This window comes from Monodon monoceros, unplaced genomic scaffold (genome assembly GCF_005190385.1).
Source record: "Monodon monoceros isolate NGI ecotype Baffin Bay Population unplaced genomic scaffold, NGI_Narwhal_1 Super_Scaffold_4, whole genome shotgun sequence".
Classification (NCBI taxonomy): Eukaryota; Metazoa; Chordata; class Mammalia; order Artiodactyla; family Monodontidae; genus Monodon; species Monodon monoceros.
This window is the reverse complement of record NW_021703781.1, coordinates 67,219,047-67,241,704: the sequence shown is the minus strand read 5'-3', so window position 1 is coordinate 67,241,704 and position 22,658 is coordinate 67,219,047. Positions and strand designations below refer to the sequence as shown.

The window sequence follows — 22,658 nt, the reverse complement described above, 5'->3', positions numbered from 1 at the left end:
AAAAAAAATAATCAAAGAAAATCTTTGGTTTAGGCAAAGGCTTCTTAGATATTGTGCCTAAAGCACAATCCATAAAAGGAAAAAAATGATAAACTGGAATTGAAATTTAAAACAACTTCTGTTCTTTTTTTTTTTTTTTAAACTTCTATTCTTTGAAATCACCGTTAAGAGAATGAAAAGACAAGCCCCAACATGGGAGAAAATATTTGCCAATGATATATCTGATAAGGAGCTAGTATCCAGAATATATAAAGAACTCAAAAAAATCAATAATAAGAAAAAACAATTTTAAAAATGTGCAAAAGATATGAACAGATACCTCACCAAAGAAGATCTACAGATGGCAAGTAAGCACATAAGATGCTCTCATTTGTCATTAGGGAAACGCAAAATAAAATCACAATGAGATACCACTACACACCTATTAGAACCGGTAACATTTAAGACTGACCATACCAAGTGTTGGTGAGGGTGTAAATTAACTGGAACATTCATACCCTGCTGGTGGGAATGTAAAAGATACAACTACTCTGAAAAAGAGTTTTGTCATTTTGTTAGAAATCTATACTGAAGGAAAGCGGCTCAGTTAGTTGCCTGGGGACAGAGAGAGGCAGCGGAAAGGAGAGGGAGGGAATACAAAGGGGCACATGAAACTTTTGAGTGTGATTGATACTTTTATGATCTTGATTGTGGTGATAGTTTAAGAGGTGCATATATATGTCCAAACTTTTTAAATTGTACAGTTTATTGCATGTCAATTATACCCCAATAAAGCTCTTAAAAATAATTTTTAAGAAAAAATTACAATTGTAATTTAATAATTCATTATGAAATGCTATAAAGTAAAAATAGTGCTGTAAGAGTACATAACGAGGGGTCACATAGTCTGAGGAGTCAGAAAAGCTTCCTTTAGACACTAGTATAAGCTAAAATTCAAAGATGCTTAGTAATAAGTCAAGCAAAGACCACATAGGAAAGACGGTTCAGAGAGATGTATGCATATGTGTGAAATGCCCTGAGTCCAAAAGGAATGTGACACTTTCAAGGAACTTTAAAAGACCCAGGCAGGAAAACAGGAAGGGTGAGTCTGATCTGCTAAAGGAACCAAATTATGTAGACACATGGTCTTGAAAACCATGCTAGTACAAGCAATTTATCAATTTAGGATCTTAGAAACACTCAATTTAAATTATTTTAAAATCTATTGTGTGATTTTATGGTTTAATAATGTAAAAAGAACCCATGGATATAAATTACATATTATAATCTTAGTTTGAAATAAAGAAGACCTGGGGACAGGGAATATTCAATTTAACTTTATAGTTACTGATAGCTTCCCTATTATTATTAAAAAGGATTCCAAATATGTGCGTGTGTGTGTGTGTGTGTGTGTATACACACATATGTTGGGGTTGTTTTATTTTTAATAATAACTTAGGGAATGGGGGCTTCCCTGGTGGCGCAGTGGTTGAGAGTTCGCATGCCAATGCAGGGGACACGGGTTCGTGCCCCGGTCCGGGAAGATCCCACATGCCGCAGAGCGGCTGGGCCCGTGAGCCATGGCCGCTGAGCCTGCGCGTCCAGAGCCTGTGCTCCGCAACGGGAGAGGCCACAACAGTGAGAGGCCCACGTACCGCAAAAAATAATAATAATAATAACTTAGGGAAAATATTGACACATTTAACCCTGCCACTTTCTGTTTACAATAGCAACCTCACTCCTGATATTATATCTTCATTTTGCTGTCAAAATAGAAATAGACTACTTCCATTATAAATCTGTGAAATTCATTATCCATACTTGACTGACTTAAGAGATTTTAAAAATATCTATATACATTAAACACACAATAAGATTTAATAGATGATTTTAGAGAAATAGTCAATAAATATGTTTTAATAATAAATATACATTTATAAAATATTCACAATATAATGAGTTATTTTCCAATCTCAGAAGGTTAATATCAGCTATTTTGTTTACCTAAGAGAAATTAGAAGTCTTAGGTTTCTAAGTCACATAAGCAAGAAAATGTCCGAGTTTGAACTCAAATTATTAATTTATATAAACATAAATCTCAACTACTCTACAAAAATAATTCTAAAGAACTGGCTTCTAATAGAGAATGTTATTCATTCAAATAGGTTATAGTAAAACATTTTCTACTCCAATGTGATACTAAGCTACCCAAGTAAATGTAATTCAAATTTGCATATATCATATCCTTGATTATTATATTTCAAATTGGCACTGTCCTCTCTGATTCTCAGTCCTAAGTCTTTTAGTCCAGCTTTAGCTGATGATCAGTGTTCGTTCTGTTTTACCTTTGAGAGGAATGGCTTGTAATTCTGAGAGTTTTATTCTTTTCAAATGGAAACAGAAGACTGCAATCAATCCTAAGAGAACTGAAGTACCACTTTTGATACCATATTTGCTTCTGCATTTCTCCCTCCAACCATCAATCTTCTGTTCTAAAGAAGCATTTGAAGGATACTCATTCCCTAGTGAAATCCCTACAGTAGGAAAAAAGCTATGTTACCATGGAACCAGCCAATTAATTTTGACACCTGCTTACCAAGATTGATCATTTTTGATGTCTGTTTGTTAGGTGGCTATCCTTCAGTTAAGTAAAAGATTTTCAAGATAATTAATGAAGTGAGAATTTCCAGTTAAAGTCTTTCCCACTGTGCTATTCCTTCAAATGCTGGATAAAACAAGCCACCATCCTCAAATAAACCTTTCTTAGTTTAGCATGTACTTCACCAGGAAGAAATCTCTTCTTCTAAATTGATTCTTCCGTTTAACATTAAATACCACTTTTTTCTTTACGGTAAGAGAATACATAACAAAACACAGAGTTGTACCAGTTATATTTACTCTAACTAATAGCTTGTATTCCACAGAGAAATGAAAAAGTACTTACTAATAGGGTACAATGAATCATAGGAAACAGCTTCCAAGGAAATGAATATTCAATGATTAGTCCAGGGTTTATTGTTATTTAACTATATCTATATAAAAAAAAAAAACTAGTCCTCTTTTACTCACTAATGTATCTTTCACAAACACCAACCATCTCTCTATATTATTTAAGCTGATTTTAACTTGATCTGTGATCTTTCCTACTAAGACAACCTCTGCTAGTGAGGTTACAGGCTGCTGATCTGGCTGATTAGCAATTCCACTACTATAAAAGGTAGACAGAAGCTTCTCAGGACTGCAGCAATTTCTGTCCTCTTTAGAGAAATGGAGCAATTCCACCCACCCAAAGGCCAATGTCCCTAACTTACACATGAATCAGGCAATCTTCCTATTTATGTACCAAAGGATATAAAAAATGGATGTGGCTTTTTTCGTTGTTGACTACCAGTTCATATGTTCAAAATCCTCTCTTGCTAGGTAAAGAGGCTGGCTGTTATGATCAAAGCAAAAGTTTAAGAACATTTAATTTATAAAGACTGCTAACAAGCACAGTTCGATAAGATATCTTTGCAGACCTTGAAACACTTTTTTAAACTTTTAATTAGTACCTCCACCAAATTTTTTTTAAATATAAAACTACAGTACTATGGCTAATTTGTGAAATTATGAAGCTAGGAAACATTTTAACTTATTGCTACAGATGAATTTCATAAAACTTCATTCTGAGATTTCACTTCCAAAAATCTCCTGTCGATTAATTTAAACAGTAAGATCTACTTAAATTAAAAAGTCCCATTTTTAAAAATACATTTTTACAATGAGTTTTCAGGGGCACTCTCTTAACTGGCAAGTTTTTTTTCAAAAAGAGGAAAATATGCTGTTTAAAACTCCCAGGAAATTTTCCTATAATACATTATTAGCAGGTGAACCATATTCCTATCTTTGCCTTAGAGCCCAAGAGACAGTTCACTTAGATTTTGCTATCACCCTGACAACAAGTAATCTACATAGTGCAATTTCAGAGCTACTAACCCAGCCAGCAAACTTCATGTGAAGTACCTAGAAAACCAAGAAGTTGAGGTACTTAGTGACTGTTACGTGCAAGTTGTCAGATGGACACCCTATGGGCCTCAACTGTCTTATCTGCTGCTCCCCCCACATTCACCCATTTCTTTTCATATCAGACAGCAACGCAATAAACATCAACCAATGGGGGAAAGTATCTTTACTGTTGTAAATCAAGCTGCTTAGGGCCTTGAGCTTCAAAAAAACGAAAGTGATGCTCCCACACAACAGCTAGTCAAAGAACCAGTTAGAAAAATCTTTTATCTCCACCACATTAAAAAGCCCAGGTATTTCATCCTCTTATCTAACCCAAAGTCACTCTTGTATTTCTCAATTCAAGACAGTCCTCACAAATTCAACATAGTATATTGGCTTAAAGTAAATGTTCTAGAGTTAGGCTGGCTGATTTGGATTGCCTCGATTTCCCTCTGTAAAACCGGTATAGTAATTCTAGTAACTCAGAGTTGGTGTGAGAAACAAACGAGATAACCCATGTAATGGGCTCAGAACAGTGTTTGGCACATAGTAAGGCCATCATATATTCTACTTATGATCACTATTACTAAATACACTAACATGTTAGCAGTGCTTACCTCTAGAAAGGGGAGTAGGATGGGGAAAAGGGAGGTACTGGTAGACCAGAACTTTTAACCTTTAAACTTCCGTATTGTTTGAATGCTTCACAATGCGCAAGTATTTCACGAGTTACGCGCATAATTTTTGATTAAAAAATAGTGTCCTAACAAAATGGTGTTTGGCACCGTAACTGAGTGTGAAAATTTTGACGATCAGGCGACCAGAGTCGCTGCGGACAGGTGGACCATCGGGAAAGGCTTCGCATCCACGGCGGTCGGTGCGAGACGGAGGGCCCGAAGTCCCCGAGGCGCGAGGGCTGGAGGGGGACAGCGCGGGCCCCGCTCCCGCAGCGCTGCGGGTCGCTCCCAGCCGGGGGACCCGGGGCCGAGAGAAGGGGGGAGGCCGCGACGGGTGCGGGGCAGGGCTGAGGTTCGGGGTCCGGCGAAGGCACTTACTTGAACCTGCCCTGGCAGTGCTGGCACTGGTCCCCCACCCAGCCCGGGTCGCAGAGGCAGGTGGAGTTGACACAGCGGCCCGAGAAGCAGGAGCCGGTCCTCTCGCAGAGCTTGGACTGGGATACCTGCGCGTAGAGCGCCAGGTAGAGGAAGCCATAGCACAGCAGCCAGCTGTTCCCGTCCAGCAGCCAGAAGGAGGCGCCGCCGCCACCGCCGCCCGCCGGCCGAGCTCTCCACGGCCCCGGGGCCGCCGGCTGCGGGGGACCAGTGCGGGCCCGGCCCCCCGGTTCCATCTTTCCCAGCGCCCCTGCCCGGCCGGGATGCGCTCTCGGGCGCCTACAGGGATGCTTCGGAGGGGAAATCTGGCCGGAGAGGAGAACACCGCGCCGCTGCCGCCGCCGCTTCTCCTCCTCACCGGCGCCTGCTCCAGTCCCGCTCCCTGGTCAGGAGGGACAGATCCCAGCCGCTGTCGCCTCCGCTCGGCTCCCTCCAGTCGCACTCGGGCATCGCCTCTCCGTCTCCTGACCTTGTCCGCGGCAGGCCGAGCCCACCGCCACGGCGCCCCGGGCCGGGCCGGAGGCGGGGAGCAGAAGATGCAGGCTGCGCGGGGCGCTCCGAAGGGGACCTGCGGGAGGGGGAGGGGGACCCAGCGCGCAGCCCCGCCTCGCCCACGGCTCGCGCCAACCTCCTCAGCTCCCAGCCCGGCGCGCCCGGGAGGGCGGGGGCCACGGGAGCCCCGAGGTGGGCGCGCCCAACGCGGGAGGGGGGACTAGGGAAGCGGGGTTCAGCCTCGCCCGCCCCGGCCGGCCCCCGGCGGCCCCCCAGAAGCCATTTTCTCTCCGGTAACGTTAGCCAGATGCCGGTGCTGCCTTTAGAGCCCGCGGGGTCCTGGGCCGCCTCCCCCACTCGCGCGTGTCTCCGCTCCTCCCCACACAGGCCCTGCGCGTGGTCTCGCCCCGCCCCTACCAGGACCAGGGACTCCTCCGCGCGTCCGCACAACACGGCCCGCCGGCTGAGGGTAGAGCGGCCCGTCGGCTGAGGGTAGAGCGGCCCGTCAGGTGTGGCGCGCGGGCTCGCCGTGCCCTTCCCCTCGGCGTGCCTGGGAAGTCGGCCCCGCTCGCACCGCGCGCCTCCTGAGCACCCCCAGACGAAAGATCAGATCGGGACCGGCTTCGCAGCTTCAGCAGAAAATAAGCCCTTCCCGTCCGCTGTCTACAGCTGCAAAAGTGCAGCACTTTTCCCCCAGCGCTCCCCGCTTCCTCCGTCCCATTCTCCAGCCTATTTCTTTTTTTCTGAAAAGAGAAAAACTCCAACAACACACAAAGAGCTGAGCATGTGCAGCAGGCAAAAGTCTTAAAGGCACCGCACTCCGACCACTTTGTGGGGTCCGCAAGAACGGAGAGGGGCGGGGGCTAGGGCCTGCGGGGGTCGCGGAGCCGGTTCCGCAGAGGGGCCGCTCCCAGGGGGAGCCATTTCTTGCGCGGAAATAGTGACTCCCCGCCCCCAACAAAGAGCTGCGAGGTTCTGAGCCCCGGGCGCGCCGCCCCTCTCAGACGCTGCCTCGGAACCCCAGGTATCTCCTTTTCTGCTTGTCAGTGTTTCCTCCTCCATCTGGGACAATATTCTGCCTTGAAAAATACTGCAACATCGGGGCTTTTTTCAGAAGAGCAGAAATGATGCCCAGAAAAGAGCCGTTTTTCCTTCCTCGGTAGCAAGCTTTCCTCCTTTAGATGACTTTCCAAGATTTGATGGCATATGCTGAAATTTTTGCTTTGTACTTTTGTGCCTTCACTAAACAGGCTGTTTGAACCCTTGAGAAAGGAAGCCGAACACAAATTGCAGCCTCGTACACTCGAGTCACAGCAATATTATTGGATCCCCACCAAAGAAGAGCAGGCAGTATGAAAAAGAATTTGAAATCTACCAAAAGCATTTCTGACAGCAAAAGGAGAAAAAGTTTTTGTTGTAACCACACAGTCATAACATTATTATTAAGATTCAACTCATGTATATTTGGGGCATAATGTACCCATGTCATCTCTTTTAATGTTACCCCCACTTTGCAGATGAAATCCTCCATTAACCCCATTTTGCAGATGAAGACAGAAAGACTCAAAAAGGTTGAAAGATTTGTCAGACAGGTTAGAAGAAAGCAATGAACCGAGCGTTAAACACAAGTCTGTGCTTTTTCACTACTTACTAGGCTGTTTCTATTGGCTTTGTTCTAGTTTGGTGAAAAAAATGTAAGTGTTGGCTTGGCTTGCAAACACCTCGGCGATGACTTAAGGAGGAAAAAAAGGTCCAGAAAGAGGTGGCTCCTTCGGAAGTAAAAAAGAAAAAGGAAAATCATGATTTTCATTTATGGAACAAACAAATCACAATTCCCCCAAAATATCAGTACCAGAAATGTCAGTCTCAAACCTAAAAAGGACAGCTCCTTCTTTTCACATCTTTTCGATATCAGTATGCCCCTTAGAGACTGCTTGGGATGGGGGAGAAGGAGAGGAGAACATTTTGGAAAAATAATTAAAAGGAGGAAATTGTTCTGGATCACACCTTTTAATTTCCATGACTGTAAAATCCGGAACTCTTTCTAGTATTAACCATGCATGAACAAGCCCTGTTGCCTTCTCCATTCTTCTCATGCCAACCAAAGTTTAAAGTCAGCCACATCTTTCTCACATATAATGTAGAGTTGCTTTCAGACATGTGGAAGGTGGCCAAGCTCTTAAAACCATCACTGAGTGTGAAGGTAACTCGATACACGGGAGCCACTTTAACAAGAGAGATCACTGCTCAGCCACATTACTGACGGTAGGCTATATTTAAGCAAAGGGTTTGCCCATTAAAAATACATATCTTTTAATCTTCTAACCACTATAATCAGCTCAGTACTTAAGGTTACACTGAAGAACATGCAGCCCCACAGGCCTCTTCTCAACGTTGCCTTTAGAATCAAGCTGAATATATTAAATTTATATAAAATTATTCTCATAAGGATCTCACAGGATTTGCACTTGCCCTATATCCTGTTTTTCTGTCAGCATTTACTGAGTAACTATTATGAATTTAAGCAGGAGAAAACAAAGATGAATAAAACATGATTTCTCCCCCTGGATAAGCTTATCTTTTATTAGGCTTACTAGATTGGGAGTTCCTTGTACAGCTGAGTGGCACATATTTTACAAATGTAGACCCAGAAAACTTAGATGACTTACAATGGTTACACAAAATAGTGATAACGCTTGCCCAGACTCTTGACTGATGTTTCAGTATTTTCTTTGACCAAGAAATTGTAAAAGTCCAACATGATGTTATCTTTTTTCCAAAGAAGGAGAGTCAGCATCCTAGCTGTGCTACACGACACTACAATAATTCATAGTATTGGTAATAGCAGTCATAAATCCAGCAGAAAGGTGAAAATTTACTCCAAAGAGGTAGTAGGGAAAAAGTCAGTTTTACTGAAGTAGGATGAAACTGTTAAGATTGGAATTATCTATTAAAATTGCTCCAGGGGGAAAGATAAGTATATTTTCTCAACAATTAGCCTTATATCAGGACCTTTAGATATTTGGGTGAGTGTGTTTCATTTCCATTCATACCATCTAGCAATGGTACTATAAAAGGCAAAAATCTAAGACTTCACGTTGCCAAATTGAAGGAAATGGAAATTTTTTTTTTTTTTTTTTTTAAGAGCTAGAAAAATGATAGATCCACTGCTCTGTTGATTGCCATTCACAAAGTAAAAGATCCTATTTGGGCTAATGAACCAAAGGAGCCCCTTCTCAGTTGCTTGACTGAAGAATGATCTCTACTCTGGTTATTATTCATCATTTGCCTCATAGGAGGCTTCTGAAAGCAGCTAAGGTAATGAGAGCTGTAGATAGCCTGGCCCCAAGAGCCAGAAATGCATTCATTCAAAGGGACCCTTAGTGCAATTGGGGCAGTATTTTTAAGACACTGATAGAGCATTAATGGTCTGTGAGATTAGACAGTAAAAAAAAAAAAAAAAAAAAAAAAATCACCCTTAGGTACTCATTAAAACATTATTGATCATATTGAAAATGTTGATATGACTTTGACCTGAAACCCCCCTCCCCGTACCACCAAAATCTAACACTCTGCTTTCGCTTGGATTCAATCTTTTATTCTATCAGTTTCTCTTGCTGTCACACTTGCAAATACACACGTACAGTCTGATCCTGCCAATTTTTCAACTTAACACATTTCAAACATATTGTCATAAGTAAATCCAAGGGAATAAATCCAAGGATTCTAAATTTACTATGCTGGGCTAATACATTTTTTTTTAACTGGGAAATAAAATTTAAAAACTAAACTTTTTATCCTAAATATTCAGACTTGCTACCAAAAAAAGTTGATTGCAGCAGTCAATTGCAAAAATTTGTCTTTTGTGAAACTTAATTCAATAAAATGATGGGCTAGGACTTCCAATTAAGCATAGTGGACTAAGTATGTGTATTTACCTCTGCTCTGAACTCTACCAACATGGCAGAAAATGTTTTTTAATTTTTAAAGGTATAAACTCACAATGACAAAGAAAATGAGAACATAACCAACTAGTAGATGAACGATATCAATGTATTTGGAAGAGTCGATTCACTGGAAGGAGGAAAGTGAATGGAGAACTGGTACATGCCTGCAAAGATGAATTATAAGGAACAAGCCTGTTTCTCCTGAAGAGCCCAGGAAAGCCTCAGGATTCAGAAGCAAGAGTTACCATGGAAGGTAAAAATGGGGCTTTAGGATGAAAACTGGGGGAATGGATGAGGGCAATATAAGGACCCACAGTACCCTTCCTCACCCTAAGCAGCTAAAACTAACCCAGACCCAACTCTGACAGGAGGTTAAATCTCTTGAGAAATTGAATCAGAGAGTTTCCAGACTTGGGGCACCAGGGATTATAGAAGGAGGGAGTGAGGTACACAGCTGAAAATGGAGAGATTAAGTGAAAATCTATATATTGAATGGTATCATTTTGCTGCCTCCTTTGCCTACCTGTTCCCAGAACACTATAGCCAACTGAATAACCCCAGGCAGAAACCTGATACCTATCTGCAAAAATTGAATAGTCCAAGAGAAAAGATACTGTCATTCAGGGTCTCCCAACCAAATGGCAAACCTACAACGACTGAAGCCAAATGGATCACCCTACAATGAAGCCTGCTAGTCAATAAGCCCCACTCAATAATTTTTTTCATGACTCCCTCTTAAATATAGACAGCAAAAGTTCATTAGACATAAAATACAGAAACCAAAACAGAGAAAAGGAAATTAGAGAACATAGTCAAAGTAATAAGGGAAGGTTTTGCATCCATGAAACAAGTACTGGATACTCTTTAAAAATATAAAAGGACACTCAGGAAACAGAAAAATAAAAAATAGGACAGCCAAAATTAAAATGCAATAGAAAGTTTGGAAGGTGAAGTGTAGGAAATCATCTAGAAATTAGAATACAAGACAAAGAAGGTGTCTCCACTTATAGAGAAGGGAAAAACTAAGAAAATTAGAAGCTTTGTTAAGATTATGTATGATTATAAATTATTTATCATATGAGTACATTTATTAATGTGATAGTACATTAATGCACAACTCCTATGTAGGAGCAGAAAAAAATTTGTCTAGATTAATTTATTCAACATAAGAATATTTCCCAGAACTAGACTGAGCCTCCAGATGCCTAAAACACTGAGTTTAACAAGACTCACATATTGGGGGGCAGGAGGAGAGGGAGGAAGGAGACAGGCAAATGCAATGGTATCCTCAAGTATGAGGATAAAGACATTTTCAGACACACAAACCTTCATAAATTTTGTCTCCTAAGGGACCCTTCTTTAGGAAACTCCTGGAGAATGAAACAAAGGGACAAGAAGCTGAACATAAGAGAACTCTGAAGGGATATCCTAGAATGATGGACAGCTGTGCCCCAGCAGCCAGTCCAACCTGGAAACAGAGGCTGGGGAGGGAGGTATCTAGGAAAGTAATGGATATGAGTGCTTGAAACTGTTGGAGCTTTTGGGAAAAATATTAACAATATGTGACAGATCTTGGAGTATTTGGGTAGAAAACGGAATAAGCCCACAGAGACCTGAGTAAATGAACAAAATGAAGTGATTGTTGGCTAGAAGAAAGGAAGGAAGGAAGGAAGGAAGGAAAGGGAAGGTATTTGGGTAGAAAACGGAATAAGCCCACAGAGACCTAAGTAAATGAACAAAATGAAGTGATTGTTGCCTAGAAGAAAGGAAGGAAGGGAGGGAGGAAGAGAAAGAAAGGAAGGAAACCTATACAAGACTGTTCAGCAGGAAACGATAATTACATAGTCGTAATAAATGCTAACTATTTAACCAAAAATATATAAAATGTCTCTATTAAAAAGATGGGAGGGGATAAAGAAGGATAGTGCTAAATCTTAATTCCTTAATAAGAAGCAATTGCAAGTCCAAAACTGATAAATCCAGAAATAGCAATATAAGTATACTACACTGAAGAAAAGTTGAAAGCTGCTTTCCCTTAGGGGATAGGGAAGAGGAGAAGGAGATGCAGCATTTTATTATAAAGCTTTCAGTACTCTTTGATTAAAAATTAGGGCTTCCCTGGTGGCACAGTGGCTGGGAGTCCGCCTGCCAATGTAGGGGACCCGGCTTCGTGCCCTGTCCAGGAAGATCCCACATGCCGTGGGGCGGCTGGGCCCGTGAGCCCTGGCCGCTGAGCCTGCGCATCCGGAGCCTGTGCTCCACAACGGGAGAGGCCACAGCAGTGAGAGGCCCGCGTACCGCAAAAAAAAATAAAAAAAAAATTAAAAATTACTTCTAAAATATACAGAAATAATAAATAAATAAACAAAAATATGCGTCCCTAAGAAAATAAAAAAGGTGGCATGGGGCCTAAGACTCATAGACACTTGAGTTTGATTTCTAATTCTTCCACCTGTATATTGGTTACCCTTTCATGATCCATTAACTTCTGTGATTCAGTTTTCTCACCTATAAGATGGGTATAATCAAACTACCTGTCAATGCCCATTTCAGAGCTGAGATGAGGGACCAAACAGAATAGTATATGAAAGAGCCTACTAAATGGTAAAGTACTATACAAATTAATACTGTATATTAATATAGTATATACTATATTTTGTATTATAATATATTAAGATATATTAATAATACTGACATTTAATGTTCAAAAATTACTCTTAGGAACAGAATTAATCCTAATCCCATGTGATGGAAAGGATTATTGAAAGAGATTTGGGCAATACAAAAACACAAAGAATGAGGCAGAGCTGTAAGAAAACTGTGTTATTTTAAAGATGAATCTAGTCCAAGATCTTCATTTTGCAGATGAGATGCTGGGGCCCAGAAAAGTGAAGTTTTATGCAAACTCACACAGTGGCAGAGCTAAGTCTGAAACCCTAGTTCTCCTGAAATGCAGTCCAGTTTTCTTTGTCCTATACCTTAACAATTCAGGCTAATAGGAGAAATTTTCAGGTTGGTCAGAAAGGCTCCAGAAAGGCCTTCCAAGGCTCAGTAAAGTTAAGTGACTTGCCCAACATCCATAATAAGTTAGCGACAGCAGAGGCAAAACTAAACCAAAGGACAGACCGTCAAAGAATGAACCCTGTATCAAACACTTGGAACAGAGTGAAAAGTTGCCAGCAGAGCTAAAGGCAGACATTGAAAGCCCAGCTCAGAGTCTGCAACATACAGATTATCAATTAATATCAATTAACTGGCTAACTAAAGTTCCTGCCTAAGTATGGAGAGAAAAGGCAGAGAGGAAATAGACATACTTAAAAAAAAAAAAAAAAAAACAAATAGAATAAGCCAAGTCAGCAACAAAATTTCTCTTGAAAATGAAGGTATAAGAATTTGACTTAGTGGGGACTTGCTTGGTGGTGAAGTGGTTAAGAATCTGCCTGCCAATGCAGGGGACACTGGTTCGATCCCTGGTTGGGGAAATCCCACATGCCACAGAGCAACTAAGTCCGTGAGCCACAGCTACTTAGCCCACATGCCGCAACTACTGAAGCCCAAGCGCCTAGAGCCCATGCTCTGCAACAAGAGAAGGCACCACAATGAGAAGCCTGCACACCACAACGAAGAGTAGCCCCGCTCGCCGCAACTAGAGAAAGTCCACGTGCAGCAACAAAGACCCAACGCAGCCAAAAATAAAAAAAATAATAAATGTATTAAAAAAATAAAAAAGAATGTGACTTACTGAATAGGAGAAGGAGAAACAGAGAAGGAAACAAAGGAGGAAAGGGCATGGCCCAGTGATTGACAAAAAATGTCAAGAAAGGGTGACTAAATTTAGAAATCTCCAAAGTATTCTAAGACAACTAATAGGCCTCCCTATCTTCTTCTTGTTGGGACAGTGCTGAAAGGAATTAAGGCATGGGGGAGATAAAAATGTCAAGGACCTTTTCTCTATTCCATCCCCAGGATGTCATTTGCTAGTACTTTCCTTCTTGCAAAAGGAGAACAAAACCGTTTTTTAAAAAAAATTCAGTTCTATCAATAGAAATGTACAAAATTTCAATTTGAATCAGGTAACAAAAAAGAAAATATGGTACTCTTTTGTTTCCAGAAGTCATAATTTTTCCCCGATAGATAATTCTAATTTCTCCAGATGACTCATTAGTTATCACTGCATTATGCTGTATCACCTTACTTCCAAATAAACCAACTTTAAGAAAGGTCATACACTGAAAAAATAGTGTCATTGAACACAAAGGTACTTGTAATTTCGAGCAATAGAAAGAACTGCTTTCGTTGTGAGAAAACCCAATAACTGCTACGCACTCTTAAGACGCTGCCCATATGTAGATAAAATAGGTAGAATTTCTATAAACCTCAGTTGAGTTGAGGTTTGCTTCATGTTCCCTCTGTTTTAAGAAAAAGTGAGTCACCGTAAGAAAAACAGGAAGTACTTAAAAAACAAAAACTCCCAAGCGAAATAAACAATTCATATGAACAATAACATACTGGCTTTTAGAAAGCTGCTTGGGGTCCTGACCTAGGAAAATATGTTTATGTTTAGTGGAAAAGAACATGAAAGAATTATGGACTCTCTGATCAGGAGAGACTAAGCCATCAGGGTGCAGCAAGGTTTCCTTGAACAGAGCTCAGACACAGAGAAGAACCACAAAACAGCACACATATAAATAAAGAAAAATATCTGACAAATGGTAGCCAGGCCCCACAAATCCTGATAACACGACATTCTACTTATTAAAAACATCAGTCTTGGACGACTCCAGGCACAGTAATTTTGAAAATGTACACAAGTAAATTAAAACCAGCCTTATGATTCTTCTTACTGTAAGTCCCTCACCCGTATCCCTCTGCAAAGCTGATGTGAAATTTTAAATTAAATGAGAAAAAAGGTCAACATGAACATTGCTGATTTTAAGCAAAAACCCCAAGTTTTCTATTTTTAAATTAGAATGTAGTCGGAAAGTCTTTCTGCACATGAAGAGGACGTATATTTTTCTAAGATAATTGCTTCTACAGTAAACAGAGAAAATGTTATATCCACAACTAGGAAGCATGTGCAAGAGTTGTATTTATTAAATTATCTAAACCACTTGGTAACAGACATTTTCGAACATGCTTTATGGCCATGCTCTTCATCACTGGACGCAGTCCTTTAGTTTATGGAGGTAGCACAAGATAGTGCCAAGAGGACTAGACAAAGAGCCACTAGACCCAAACTCTACAACCAAACAGTATGTGCCTCACTCTCTCTCAGTTCTTGCATTTGTAAAACAGCAAAAAATATTAGCCCTCCCTTAATGTTATTGGGAGAATCAAAATTCCAAATGAGATAAAATGTCAAAGTTTTTGAAAAACTGTGAAGCCCTATTTGTGCCTCCTTTTATTCTTCCTGGGAGAACACTGCACTGGGACCCACTGGGGCCATGTGACACTAAAGAGCCATGAAGCAAGGTCAGTAATTCCTCAGCATCTTGATCCCCCGTTGCAGCAGCCCAGCGCATTGCCTTATGCCGAGGTGAGATAAGGAGCCACACGTGTGGGTGACTGCAGTGACCACTGGAAAGGCCCAGAGAACAAAACACACTATCCCCACACTATAGCTAAAACTTGGAACTCAAGTTCAATGCTCTTGTCTTTTAGCTTAAGGTTTTTGGGGCGCTTGCTCTATTGCAACGCCTTCGAAGGGCTAATGTGCTTAGTTTGTACCAGTCAATAACATGTGAGTATGAATGACTTTGTACCTATTCCTGAGAATAGTTTTCATAAGGAATATAAGAAAAGTATAAAGATGTATCACCTCCCCATCTACCCCTCCCCGCTACCCAGAACACACAGCACACACGTATGTAATGTGAACATTCTTTGACGACTACCTGGCCTGTTCGAAAGAAAATAAATCTGAGATGCCAGTAACACCCTTCAGTGATTTAGTATAATATGGTGTCAATGGAAGGAATGTTTCTATGTTTTAAAAGAAGTCCAGGGAATTCGCTGGTGGTCCAGTGGTTAGGGCTCCACACTTCCATTGCAGGGGGCACGAGTTCGATCCCTGGTCGGGGAACTAAGATCCCACAAGCTGTGTGGCGGAGCCAATAATAATAAAATAATAATAATAATAATAAAAGAAGTCCAACAAGAGAACAGACACAAAAGAATTAAATAGTAATGGTGGGATTTTAGACAGTGGCACCTGGTGAAAAATTTGACATGTACCTCATGGTGAGTAGCTACCTACTTTAGGTGGAGATTGGACTAGCAGTAGGATTTTGGCATCTCTGACTACACAATGAATGAGTTTAAAGAAAGAATCAGAATAAGAGGTTAGGTATTCACTTGGAAACACCCTCCACAAGCTCACTTCTGGTAGGAATCATCAGCAAAAATCCTGACTATTTTTAACAGCTAGGAGGATGCTTAAGGAAATGTCAATCTCTAAGATTACCCCAAGTCTCCTCTGCATAAATAATAACATCATTGCCGACAGATTCTTGGCCCAACTGATCTTCTTTTAAACATGCAGACTAGTCAAAACGAAATACTTATTAGAGAAAGACTGGAAAGGATGAAACTGGAAATGATCACTCAAAATAAGAAAAAAATCAACCTCATTAATAAGAAAAAAAATATGGGCATTCTGAGCTAGCCAGACACCAAAAATATGTAGGAATAAACAGCAAAGCAGCAATACTGTGTTGGTATGACGCCTTTAAGTGTGCAATAACTCAAGGGAAACCACTGAAAAAGCCAGTGCCAGCACCCCAGCACATGCTCAGAAGGCTTGTAGATGCCCGACAGTCCCAGTGGGTGGACAATATTACATCAGGTGGAACATTTCCTCTGGCTTATGATCAGTGTATATGCCCTAAAGCCTCAGGACTTGCTAGTGCTCATGATTTTTATTCTAACTCTGTGGCTGCAAACACTATCCTCATTCACATGAATGCTTGATCTTTCTAAATCATCCCGAACTACCTGCAGCAATATCCCATGATTAAATTCCTAAAGTTAATTGTTAAATTAAAAATAGACTCTTTTATTAGCTTAAAATTTTTCTGCTTTTTCATTTTATCAAGTGTCCTTTTAGTTCTTAATTATTAGAAGATATAAATAAAAGTGTTCAATTATCCTTCTCTTTAACATTTATCATTTTATAGCTCTTATCAGATTTCTACCATATTTGCCGTAACTAAAAAGTCCTAGCCATTCATCTCCGGGTTCTGTCTTGCTATATGTGCTGTAATTATTTTAGCTGACCTTGTCTAATTTATTTCTTATCTATCTCAGTCATTTTTGAGATAAAGAAGAGAAACTGAAACAGACCATTCAAAATTAGGATGTGCATTTTGTAAAATGAACATAAATTTAGTACAATATTTCCTATAACCCTTTTTAACTAGAATAGCTTCTTATTACTTATCTGACTACCACTACTCTTTTTTTTTTTTTTTTTTTTTTTTTTGGCATTGAGTCTTCGTTGCTGCGCACAGGCTTTCCAGCGGGGGCTACTCTTCGTAGTGGTGTGCGTGCTTCTCATTGTGGTGGCTTCTCTTGTTGTGGAGCACGGGCTCTAGGCACCCGGGCTTCAGTAGTTGCAGCACGCAGGCTCAGTAGGTGTGGCTCGCGGACTCCGGAGCGCAGACTCAGTAGTTGTGCCGTATGGGCTTAGTTGCTCCCCAGCACGTGGGATCTTCTCAGACCAGGGCTCAAACCCGTGTCCCCTGCATTGGTAGGCGGATTCTTAACCACTGCACCACCAGGGAAGTCCTTACCATTACTCTTTAAAATGTATTCTTTGAACTATTTTTGATGAGGTCTGCATGCTTTTCCAACAGGGTTAGAACAAATTCAATACCCATGAGGATATTATTTAAATTATTCCTTTCTGAGATGTATTAGAATCAAAGAATCTCAAGTTAATTTCCATCTTTGGTGTGATCATTTACTTAGTTAAGTAAAATATCTAGGTACTTCTAGATTTCCATGATTGTGGGTTTTGAGTAATCCACTATTCCTTTCCCATCTGCACTAGATAATTATGATTAGAGATAAGCCCTCAACTTCTTTTGAGGAAAACTGTCCTTCCTATATCCTCCACTGATAAAGCCTACTTAGGCAGCCATGTTTTGTACACATGATTCTGCTCTCCTTAAATACTGATAATTAGCACAGATGCATGCGCCAACCTGGGGGCGGCCAATCTTTAGGCTCACCAGCAGTTTTACAAGGTAACCTGACACAAAAGCACTAATCAAACGGAAATGAACTGGATCAATCAAATTCTCACATTTGAGAATTTGAATTAGGAAATATAGAAAGAATTAAGTAATTGAGAGCAGCAACTCAGGTTGAAAATTTGTGCAGAAAAAGGCAGAGAGACCATTGGGTAGAGGAGGGGCAAAAAGGGTGTAACTCAAGATATGAGAAGGTAGAAATTATGAGAAAGAAGAAATTATAGATAAGTAGCAACTCTGACATAGAGAAATGATAAAGTAGACGATAAGGAGATGTTTCTCTATTAGTAATTAGACAAAAAATCAGACACATGGAGAGTTGTTGAATCGTATTGCTAGCTAAGCAGTAGAGTGATGAGGCATGAATTTCTGCTGCTGAGAATTCTAGAGCTGCCTTGGATTCAAATTGGCCACTGAGTTCCCATTTCCATGGCTCCCATTCATGGATTTTCATGAGATTCTACCTTGTATACATATTTATCCAATAACTCCATTACTTGAGCTGGCTTGAGTGAGTTTCTTATCCTAGAAATCCCAAGAGCCTAACTATGAGTATCACTCCAATCCAAATTTTAGCTCAAGTCACCTTCCATTACAAGCACTTTTCCCAGTTTATGTCACCTGTCCTTGCCTTGTGCTCCCACTCTGAACTCCCATGGTGTCTTCTACATACCTCTACGATAACATCTACATCATTTCATGTTATATAGTCTCCTTTATAGACAGTGAGCCTACCGGAGGAAGAGACTGCCTTGTTCCAGTGCTGGAAAATAGTTGGTACCTGATTAATAGCTGTAAAACTAAGTGAATAAGTGAATGACTCTATAACTATACTTTAATTTATTCTCTCCTCCAGATTATTAATAAATATATTAAACTTAGAAGTGAGCATTGGAAACATAAACAATCCAATTAAAAAGTGGGCAAAAACTTGAATAGATAGTTCATAAATGAGAGTATCCAATTGGCCAATAAATATATGAAAAAATGCCTAACATCAATAGTGATCAGGGAAATGCAAATTAAAACCACAATAAGATAACCACAACACCATGATCAAAATAGCTAAAATTAAAAAGACCAGTGACATCAAACATTTCCAAGGATGTGGAGCAACCAGAATTTCATACATTGCTGATGAAAGTGTAAGGTGATACAACAGTAGTTTAAATACCTACCTACTTATGTGCATACATACATATACACACACATACATTTATTAATCATGATATACTCATGTCATGGAACATTATAAAGCAAAGAAAAAAAAGAACTACAGATATATGAAACACCATGGCTGACTCTCACAGATACGATATTGAGCAAAAGAAGCCAGGTGCAGCCAACTACATAAGGTATTATTCCTTTTAAATAAAGTTAAAGAATGGGCAAAACTGATGCGTGTATATACAGACATCAAAATCATTGTAACCTCGGGGGGGGATTACCAAGTGCTGGAAATATTCTATAACTTGGTCTGAGTGGGGGTTACACAGAAGCATAGAAATGTACAAATTCATTGAGCTATATATATTTAATATTTGAGCACTAAACTGTTTGTATGTTATAACTCAATAAAAGGAGAAAAGTGAGCCCTGGGAGGCTGAAAATATACTCCTTCCTAGAAATGTACTCTTTGCTGGTATGTTTTGTAGATTTACTACATATATTAGCATTTAAACCTCATGGAGTATGTTTTGCTCAACAACAGCACGAATCCTTATAGCCAATAGCCTGGTGTATTGGGAAAGATTGGGGATTAGAAGACCTGTGTTCCCCTAGGTACATAAACGGACCAAGTTAATGAATCTGAACTTCAATTTTCTCCACTCTTACTTCCCTGCTCTAATGGGAGAAGATAACAAACAAGTAAGATAAACAGAGTGCTAACAAGAAAAAGAAGTCAGGAAAGGGCAATGGAGAGGGCAGGAGCAGGAGAGAATCGTGATTTTAAATATAGTCGTCAGGGAAGTGCCCCCCGATAAAGTGACATTTGAGCAGGGGTGACTGAAGCAGACAGTTAGAAGAAGAGGGTCCCAGATGAAAATACAGCAAATGACAACACTCTGAAGCAGGACTGTGTGTGGCATGTTTGAGGAGAAGGCCAGAGTCCCTGGAGCAGAGTGAATTGAGAGACTGCACAGCAGGAGATGAGATCAGAAGGGTGGACGGTGTGGGCAGATGACATAGAGAGTCTTATAGACCAAATGTAGGGACTTTGACTTTCATGAGAAGCCACTGGGAGGTTTTTAATAAACCTGTAACATGACCTGGTTTAGGATTTTAAAGTTTTTTAGGCAGCCATTCAACTCACTTCGTTAAGATTATACTGTAGGGGCACAAGGATGGAAGAAGGGAGGTAAATTAAGGAGACTATTACAGTAATCCAAGTAAGAGATAACGGACCAAAATAGTGACAGCAGAGGTGGAGAAAAGTGGCCAAATTCTGGATATATTTGTTTTTGTTTTTGTTTTTTTGCGGTACGCAGGCCTCTCACTGTTGTGGCCTCTCCCGTTGCGGAGCACAGGCTCCGGACGCGCAGCCTCCGGACGCGCAGGCTCAGCGGCCATGGCTCACGGGCCCAGCCGCTCCGCGGCATGTGGGATCTTCCCGGACGGGGGCACGAACCCGTGTCCCCTGCATCGGCAGGCGGACTCTCAACCACTGCGCCACCAGGGAAGCCCTGGATATGTTTTGAAGTTAGAGGCTTCACAGTATGCTAAAGGATGGAATGCCGGGCTCGAGAAAGAGAGGAGTCAAGAGTAACCCCAAGGTTTCTGAGCACCCCTGGAAGGATGGAATTTCCATTTACTGAGATGAGGAAAACTGTGGGAAAGGCAGGTTTGGGAGGAAAGATTAGAACTTCACTTCTGGACATGACAAGTTTGAGATGCCTATTAGATATCCAAGTGAAGATTATTGAACAGGCAGCGGGATACTAGAGGTTGGAATTTAGGAGAATGATCAGGAATGAAGATATACATTTGAGAACTATAAGTATAGAGATATAGTATATATCCATTATTAAATACATATACAGCATAGTATATAGTATAGTATTTACATTTAAAGTTTTTTAAAAGATGACACTGAATGAGATCACCCAGGAGTGAAAATAAATGGAGAAGTGGTCCAAAGATTATAGAAAATAATACGTGTAGAATATGAACACAGTAAGTGTAGACTCCTGGGGATTTGACACACTTCCCGACTCCCTTTTAAAAAATCAGGAATTGTAATCTGATAGGTCAGATTCCAGGGCACTGATGGATTATTTATACTAGTGTTCAGGATCACTGTGTGTATAAAAAAACTGCATATGTGGGTGTGGCAGTTTTTTGTTTTGTTTTTTCCTGCTTCATGTGATCAGGTAGCTAGAGCAACAGGAAGATGGCCTCGTTCCTCCCCACAAGAAGAAGTCATCCTCTCCCTCTCCTCTCTGACCAAGTGTGCCTGGATTCTCTCATTTTTTATCTCAGTGGAGTGGCTGTAAGATTTAGATTTGGGCTTAGAAGGAAAGAGAGATTTCCTTCTCTACCTCTCATGCCACCCCCTTAGGTCTTGTCTCTAAGCCCTGTAATCCAGTCCATTTTACCAGCAAGTTCTGCACTGATATGTGGGGCACAAACCCTGATAATAACAAAGTGGCGCTTTGATCTTCTACTGTCCATTAGTCCTTGTACATATATCTATCGCACCTCAGGAACTTCAAGGCAGAGGGGTGGCTGTAGGTTAAGGTAGGATTTTAGCATTCCCGGATCCCAGGCCATAATGTCATCAAACTAGTATTAACCCCTATCTATCAGTAGGCACTTAATATGTATTCATCCTTTTCCTTTAACATTCCAATAATTCCTATTACATAGACACTGACCTAGAAATAAAAGGGAAAGCTTGTTAGTAAATAGAAGACTTACTATTCCTTTAGTCCTTCATTCTTAGAGCAGCCCCATTTCCAATTTGCCTCCAGGGTAAGACACCAGAGACAAGAGGGAAGGAGTGGAGTGATGGGCACAAGTGAAAAAATTATAGGAAAAATAGGGAGGTGAATAGAGACAGGTCAGCCAGCTCGTCTGATAAGTACTTCTCGTTACTGATACATACCAATGTGGCAAAATCTAGAAAAAGAGGTGCAAGAATCAGGGAGGAGGGTGTAAGGAAGGCTCTGAGGCACTCTTTTAGGAAGAGTCTCCCATCAAGGGCCATGATGGTGTGAGCACTGGCGGGGAGCAGAGGGAGGGCTGGCCCCCGCTGCCCCTACTGGCCACTACCAGGCTGCAACTCCCAGGACAGGTATCTTGCCACCTTCTAAGGTTGTCTCACCAAACACTGAACTGTCTTAATTCTGTGCGAGCAGAATACATCGAGTCCTCACCATGGTGCCCAGCACTGGTGCAGAGCTATCTGGGCCATTTTCAGACCTGGTTCAATTTTCTATTGTTCTGTAAAGTCACTGAGTCTATGTTTTCATCCTCAGTGGGCTACCAGAAAGCAAAACAGTTTAATATGATTTATAAACATGTCCTGTACGTGGAGCCACTCCAATGACCCTTCATTCATGGAATATACTCATCATTTATGTAGCCCCCATGCCTCAATCCATCTCCTAGGCCTGAATTTCCCTGCCATGGACTCAGCCCTGCCCCCGGATGCTAGACAGAAAGTGATGGAGCAGCTTCATCCTCGTCCTAGGAAGGTTACATAAGTTAATTTAGAAAGCAGTGTCCCAGCAGTGATCTTTGGGTTCTGGCATTTAGGTGGGCTTAAGTGCCACCTATCTTGTCCTGCTGAGATAAGACCTAACCAGACTAAACCAGCTCATCCTAAGTTGTGGTCACCTGATAGATGGGATAACTGCAATGTCCAGTTGGCTCACAGAACATTTGTATTT

The 22,658-nt window shown here is 41.0% G+C and overlaps 1 protein-coding gene across 4 annotated transcripts in view; it reads right to left on the bottom strand.

The window, feature by feature from the left end:
- The window catches only part of ATRNL1 (attractin like 1), a 679,361-nt gene extending 673,658 nt beyond the window's left edge, over positions 1 to 5,703 (bottom strand). For 2 of the 4 annotated variants that reach the window (XM_029245364.1, XM_029245363.1), the window contains exon 1: positions 5,019 to 5,311. In XM_029245364.1, the coding sequence (XP_029101197.1) occupies positions 5,019 to 5,311 (293 nt within the window). Of the gene's footprint in view, positions 1 to 5,018 lie in introns of all 4 variants that reach the window. The other 2 variants (XM_029245362.1, XM_029245365.1) reach the window with 2 other exon arrangements.
- Between the last annotated feature and the right edge of the window lie 16,955 nt (positions 5,704 to 22,658).